Source organism: Salvelinus sp. IW2-2015, unplaced genomic scaffold (genome assembly GCF_002910315.2).
Source record: "Salvelinus sp. IW2-2015 unplaced genomic scaffold, ASM291031v2 Un_scaffold3350, whole genome shotgun sequence".
NCBI lineage: Eukaryota > Metazoa > Chordata > Actinopteri > Salmoniformes > Salmonidae > Salvelinus > Salvelinus sp. IW2-2015.
Genome location: NW_019944634.1, coordinates 34986 through 42611, shown reverse-complemented (window position 1 = coordinate 42611; position 7626 = coordinate 34986). Strand labels below are relative to the sequence as shown.

Sequence of the window (7626 nt, the reverse complement as noted above, 5' to 3'; positions counted from 1 at the left end):
TACAGAGTACTGGTAGAGCAGAACAGGTTGGAGAGACCATGGCATAGAAAGTACTGGTAGGCAGGAACAGGGTTGGAGAGACCATGGCATACAGAGTACTGGGTAGTGCAGGAACAGGTTGGAGAGACCATGGCATACAGAGTACTGGGTAATCAGGAACAGGTTGGAGAGACCATGGCATACAGAGTACTGGGTAGACTGCAGGAACAGGTGGAGAGACCATGGCATACAGAGTACTGGGTAGTAGGAACAGGGTGGAGAGACCATGGCATACAGAGTACTGGGTAGCTGCAGGAACAGGGTTGGAGAGACCATGGCATAAACAGAGTACTGGGTAGTCAGGAACAGGGTTGGAGAGACCATGGCATACAGAGTACTGGGTAGCTGCAGGAACAGGTTGGAGAGACCATGGCATACAGAGTACTGGGTAGTCAGAACAGGGTTGAGAGACCATGGCATACAGAGTACTGGGTAGGCAGGAACAGGGTTGGAGAGACCATGGCATACAGAGTACTGGGTAGGCAGGAACAGGTTGGAGAGACCATGGCATACAGAGTACTGGGTAGTACAGGAACAGGGTTGGAGAGACCATGGCATACAGAGTACTGGGTAGATGCAGGAACAGGTGTGGAGAGACCATGGCATACAGGTACTGGTAGAGGCAGGAACAGGGTTGGAGAGACCATGGCATACAGAGTACTGGGTAGAGGCAGGAACAGGTTGGAGAGACCATGGCATACAGAGTACTGGTAATCAGGAACAGGTTGGAGAGACCATGGCATACAGAGTACTGGGTAAGCAGGAACAGGGTGGAGAGACCATGGCATACAGAGTACTGGTAGATGCAGGAACAGGGTTGGAGAGACCATGGCATACAGAGTACTGGGTAGATGCAGGAACAGGGTTGGAGACCATGCATACAGGATACTGGGTAGCTACAGGAACAGGTTGGAGAGACCATGGCATACAGAGTACTGGGTAGATGCAGGAACAGGTTGGAGAGACCATGGCATACAGAGTACTGGGTAGCTGCAGGAACAGGGTTGGAGAGCCCATGGCATACTGAGTACTGGGTAGCTGCAGGAACAGAGTTGGGGAGCCCATTTTTTCTCTTTCCCCTGTTCCTGTTCCATTTGATAACGGGCCATTCTAAATCTAAACTAATGTTGACATATTAGTAAAGACAAGATTAAATTGAGAATAGTCTGCGTTTAGGGGTGAAAATACAGTTAATTCGGGAAAGTATTCAGACCCCTTGAATTTTTCCACATTGTTACGTTACAGACTTATTTTTAAATGGATTAAATGTTTTCTCCCGTCAATCTACACACAATGCCCCATAATTACAAAGCAAAAACAGGTTTGTAGAATTTTTTGCAAAAYATAAGTGACACTTTACTCAGTACTTTGTTGTTGCACCTTTGGCAGCAATTACAGCCTCGAGTCTTCTTGAGTATGACGCTACAAGCTTGGCACACCTGTATTTGGGGAGTTTATCCCTTTCTTCTCTGCAGATCCTCTCAAGCTCTGTCAGGTTGGATGGGGAGCGTCGCTGCACAGCTATTTTCAGGTCTCTCCAGAGATGTTTAATTGGGTTCAAGTCCGGGCTCTGGCTGGGCCACTAAAGGACATTCAGAAACTTGCCCTGAAGCCACTCCTGCATTGTCTTGGCTGTGTGCTTTGGGTCTTTGTCCTGTTGGAAGGTGAACCTTCGCCCCAGTCTGAGGTCATGAGCGCTCTGGAGCAGGTTTTCATCAAGGATCTCTCTGTACTTTGCTCCATTCATCTTTTCCTAGATCCTGACTAGTCTCCCAGTCCCTGCCACTGAAAAACATCCCCACAGCATGATGCTGTCAGCACCATGCTTCACCGTAGGGATGGTGCCAGGTTTCCTCCAGACGTGACACTTGGCATTCAGGCCAAAGAGTTCAATCTTGTTTTCTTCAAACCAGTGAATCTTGTTTCTCATGGTCTGAGAGTCTTTAGGTGCCTTTTGGCAAACTTCAAACGGGCTGCTATGTGTCTTTTACTGAGGAGTGGCTTCCGTCTGGACACTCTACCATAAAGGCCTGATTGGTGGAGTTCTGCAGAGATGGTTGTCCTTCTGGAAGGTTCTCCCATCTCCACAGAGAAACTCTGGAGCTTTGTCAGAGTGACCATCGGGTTCTTGGTCACCTCCCTGACCAAGGCCATTCTCCCCCGATTGCTCAATTTGGCCGGGCGGCCAGCTCTAGGAAGTCTTAGTCGTTCCAAACTTCTTCCATTTAAGAATGATGAAGAAATGTTTTGGTACCCCTCCCCAGATCTTGTGCCTTGATACAATCCTGTCTCGGAGCTCTACGGACAATTCCTTAGACCTCATGTCTTGGTTTTTGCTCTGACATGCACTGTCAACTGTGGGACCTTATATAGACAGGTGTGTGCCTTTCCAAATCATGTCCCATCAAAGTTTCGTAACCCACCGGAAATCTTTGGGGGGAAAGGAAAAAGGAACCTCCACACCAGATCAAGTTGAAGTAGAAACATCTCAAGGATGAACGTCAGTGAAGACACGGATGGCACCTGAGCCTACGTTTCTAGTCTCAAAGCAAAGGGATGAATAAACTTATGTAAATCAGTAGAAATTTCAATAAACGTGTTTTCGGCTTTTGTCAGGTTATGGGTTTTGTGTGTAGATTGAATGAGAGAAAATAAATGATTATCAAGGTCTCTAACGATAACACAATGTGGAAAAAGTCAAGGTATCTGAATACTTATTTTTTTACAATTTTTTTGTATTTAACCTTTATTTAAATAGGCAAGTCAGTTAAGAACAAATCTTTATTTTCAATGACGGCCTAGGACAGTGGGTTAACTGCCTTGTTCTGCCTGCAATGCACTGTGACCACCTGATGAGAATAGTGACAGGCAAGGAAATGAGACCAAGCTTTTTTTACGACTTTTTCAAAATCATCGATAGCCATAGTAACATCATGCAGCCCAATAATGTTTTAATTCTAACACATTCTAAGGTTTGTATCGTTCACAACTAAAGTTGCCGAATAACTCTAAATCTAGCGTATAGGACCTGTTTCAAATGATCACTTCTACGCTCAAAATCATACGCCCATTTTCGCTCCAGAATATGAAAAATATCCTTTCTATTTTATTCAGCTAAATTCAATTATATTCTTCTTACTATAAAATCGTTATAACGTCTGGTAAATGAACAAGCCGACAGCCTACGGCATGGAGCATAGCCAGATAACATACAGTAGGAAACTCATATCCTGTTTCTTCTGAATACATTTTCTTCATACCGTACTTTTTCTTTAGACCTGTTTTAAATAATGGATTATTGTGATGATGTATTCAGTTGATTTATTAGACTTATAATGTTCCTAAGGTCCTCATCAACTGCTTGTGTGCTGCTTGAATGGAAGGAGGCCTGGAATGCTAAATGCATTTATGTTAATTAACCATAATTTACCGTGAGACCTGCAGCCTGTTTGCAGGACAATAACCGGCCTGATAACATGTAGACCTCACGCCCCTATCATGGACCGTAACCGGCTGATAACATGTCATGACCTCCAGCTATCTGGACCAGAGATGTTTTGTCTCTTTCTTAACATTATTTTATCTGTAAGGACCACAAGTGTTTCTGTTATCTTCCAATGTAATAATTCACAGCAAGACATGTTGTCTATTCAGCTAGCCCAGATTCAGACTTAGGAAATCTATTATTTATTTAGATTTATTTACTTTTCCCCCAACTGGTAGTTACAGTCTTGTCCATCTCTCCAATTCCGTACGGACTCGGGAGAAGCGAAGTCGAGAGCCATGCGTCCTCCAAAACACAGCCCTGCCAAGCCGCTTGTTGACACACTGCCCTGCTAAACCAGAAGCCAGCCGCACCAATGTGTCGGAGGAAACATTATACACCTGGTGACCGTGTCAGCGGCATGCGCCCAGCCCGCCACAGAACGCGATGGGACAACATCCCGGCCCGCCCAACCCTCCCCTTACCCGGACAACGCTGGCCGATTCTCTGCCGCCTCATAGGTCTCCATCGCGGCGGCTGTGACACAGCCTGGGATCGAACCAGTGTCTGTAGTGACGCACTAGCACACTGCAATGCAGTTCCTTAGACTGCTGCCCCCTCGGGAGGTGAAGATCCAGTCTTTTTTACGTGTTTTTGTTGAAGCCTTCTCAGTAGTTGGTATTCAGACTTACCATATAGAGGTGCTTAACTGACTTTGCAGGTGTGGCTCCCTTGCGGCACTGAGTACATTTAATTCAAAAGCTGAAACCTCCCATATGATGCGCAAAAATATTTTCTCATTAAGTTGTCATTCAGTAGGGTTTCAGTACTTTTTCTAGTGCTATCTCTTTAATAGTGTGTATTTTTTATTAGAATCTTCTTGGCAGAATATATATATTTGAGGAGAACAGGTTCAAAAGGGATGGAAGAATGCCATCTACTGTGAATACACACATGTTCCTCTCCTTTCCAGCACCAATTGGTAAATCTATAAATTATCAGATGTTGTAGATTATTAAGGTTAGAAACAGATAAATGAATCAAACATAAACAGAGTTGGAGAGCCTTTACGCATAAAATATATTGGTGAACCTAAAAAACTACAGGAAAGTGTACAATAGAAGTTGAACCAGTAGTCTATACATCTACCCTCAGTAATCATGGAACTGGTATGCCAGGCTCCAGTCTGGTATGCCAGGCTCCAGTCTGGTATGCCAGGCTCCTGGTTTAACCTGCTACTGTTCGGTCTGACTTACATAACGATTCAAACAAGGCTACATGTCCCAACTTATTGCACAACTTGTCATCATCCGTTTAATATGATCCACTATTGCTAGCGACCCTCAGGAACAACCACACTGACGTGACAGAATACAGAAGGTAAAATTAACGATGATGTCATGATGGAATGATGTCAAATGTAGGCTGCGGAATATAGAAATAAAGTGGCAGTTTTTTTCTTCACTTGGAACCCGACAACCCTTATTGACCTTATTCATTGTTTTACTTGCGTTTAAAGGCTGTTCGACCTTATTCATCGTTTTACTTGCGTTTAAAGGCGGTGTAATTATGAGGGAATTAAATCAAGGTCAGAATACGGCGGCGTATCTGAAGACAGACCTCCACCACACCTCAGTTTCTTTGCTCTCCACCCCAAACTGTACCTTTTCCCCACGCATAAATTCAAGGTCAGAATACACGCAGAAAGAAAAGCGCGTTCAAAGGAAATAAAGTTACATTTACATGCGAGTAACTCTGGTCTGAATTCTTCCCCCTTACAGCTTTGTTTTATATGAAGATGGGTCTAACGTTTGAATTATTACCCTGTGCCAGAAGGCACTTTAAACGTATCTAGATTACCTAGACAGTAGATACACACAGTATCCTTTCCAACAGGTATGCTTGCTGATTGTTGCCTGGATAACCCTCACGTACCTGACTCTGTGTCTGTCTGTTTCCTTCTTCAGCTGAAGGAGTTTATCCAGATCAGTGGAGGTGGAGCGGGGCCAGCGTTGGCCCGGGCCGTGGAGATCGTGGAGGCCAACGTGAGATGGCACAGTCTCTACCAACGCCAGATCTTCCAGTGGCTAAGGAAGTCTCCCAACGGTTAACACACAGCCAACAGGGTTCAGCCCAAGCATGGTATCTCTCTGAATCTATTACAGACCCAACAACATCGGGCGGAGAAACTAAAATATGAGAAAAAAACTTGTTTCAACATGAATATGTTAATTTGAATTGCAAAATAAGACATTTCCCCACCTCCCCTCCAAAAAACTTGATGAGAAAGTCACTGGTAAACCGGAGAGAGAGGGAACAGTGAAGACGGACGATGTGATTGGCTCATATGACCTTAGTCTGACCGTCCGTCGAAGGTGGATTTGATTAGGTATAAATATTGCATGGTGGCATTCATCTCCAGTGACAGTTTTCTTTTTCCAACGCATGGTTTTCACCCCTCCTCTGATTGGTTTTCCACTCTGCTGACCCCTGTGACCTTTTCAATGACCTTTGAACCTCCGGTCAACTCTTASTAGCCTATGAGGAGAAAGACAAAACGAGCTACAAGAGGCACAGGAAGAGGACCTGGCGGCAATATGATACAACTGTGACAAGCACAAGTATTATAATTTTTTTGTTCAATGATGACAATCATTATTTCGATTGGGACAAAAGCAAATAGGAATTATAACGTAATTAAATAATATGTGTACCTAAACGGTTTGGACCTTTAACCTTCTCTTCTGAGCCATACTGAGGTGGACTTTGTGACGTCTGGAACATGTAGACGGGGGACCTGGCGACTGAAGTGATGTTCATTGTTGTGCGTGATGTGTTCCCTAATAACTTCTCCTCCTTCCTCATCCAATAGGGTTACCCTAAATGACACTAAGCCAGGGGGACTCTGCAGAACCCAGGAGGCAGGTTGGGAGCAGGAACAAGGTGACTCCCCATAACCCCGAAGGAGTCACTATTGATTATTGATCGATTATCGTTAAATAACATCATTTATATTTGCTSATTGCACTGGAGTGTCCTTGGATTATACCGTCTTGGTGTTTGAGTGAAAATAAAAATAAAACTGTTGTGAGTTGCGGGTGATATTTTGTGTGCAAATGGTCCACGTTGCTGATGGGACTGAGAGCCAGTGGATACAGCCTGTGTGAGGCCACGGTGTAGTAATGATGCCATGTAGAAACTTACCTTGTTTTGCTCAAACGTCATGCTTTGGTTTTCATGTGCCGCTAATTACTTTAAAAAAGTTTCACTCAGAAACCGTGTCTAAGCAAACGCAGAGGAAATGTGCACCGATATTCCTGACAGATATTACTAGTTTTGCTGCTACCCTGCAAAGCCCAGTAAACTTAACAGGCCGATGCTAACAGCTAGCTGGATATACTCTGTGGACTCGTTTCATGAAGAATAGAACATAATAATGAGTTTTTACTGTTGACACTTGGCTGGTAGAGCAAATCCCCGTTGGGTTTTACTGGGGAGTCCATTGCTCATATTTTCTGTGTAAAAGTCAGTGCTATTTATATCCTCTTCGGCTAATCCTTGATACTGTAGACCTCAAGAAGAAAACAGTTGCAGCCCTTCACCATCTTTTCCTTTCTTGTTGTTGTTTTGATGTATTAAAAAAGCTTATTTTTTTTTCTAAATGAGGGACAATATTGTTCTGTGTTTTGAGCAGAGCAGCAATGGGATTTTAACGCTGACGAATAAATTATTTTGTACAGTAATGCAACGCTGCCTGACTGTGTCTGTCATTGAGAGAGAGAGAGAGAGAGAGGAGAAGATGAGAGAGAGAGAGAAGAGAGAGAGGAGAGAGGAAGAGAGAAGAGAGAGAGAGAGGAGAGAGAGAGAGAGAGAGAGAGAGAGAGAGAGAGAGAGAGAGAGAGAGAGAGAGAGAGAGAGAGAGAGAGAGAGAGAGAAGAGAGAGAGAAGAGAGAGAGACAGAAGAGAGGAGAGAGAGAGGAGAGAGGAGAGAGAGAGAGGAGCGCTACAGAGAGACAGAGAGACAGTTACAGAGACAGTTACAGAGAGACAGAGAGACAGTTACAGAGACAGTTACAGAGACAGTTACAGAGACAGAGAGAGAG

General features: G+C 44.2%; 1 protein-coding gene across 1 annotated transcript in view; it reads left to right on the top strand.

Moving 5' to 3' along the window:
* The window catches only part of LOC112075705 (thyrotropin-releasing hormone-degrading ectoenzyme-like), a 41326-nt gene extending 34051 nt beyond the window's left edge, over positions 1–7275 (top strand). The window contains exon 4 of the mRNA XM_024142657.2: positions 5491–7275. Within this exon, the coding sequence (XP_023998425.1) occupies positions 5491–5634 (144 nt within the window). The 3' untranslated portion in view covers positions 5635–7275. The remainder of the gene's footprint in view (positions 1–5490) is intronic.
* The last annotated feature ends 351 nt before the right edge of the window (positions 7276–7626 follow it).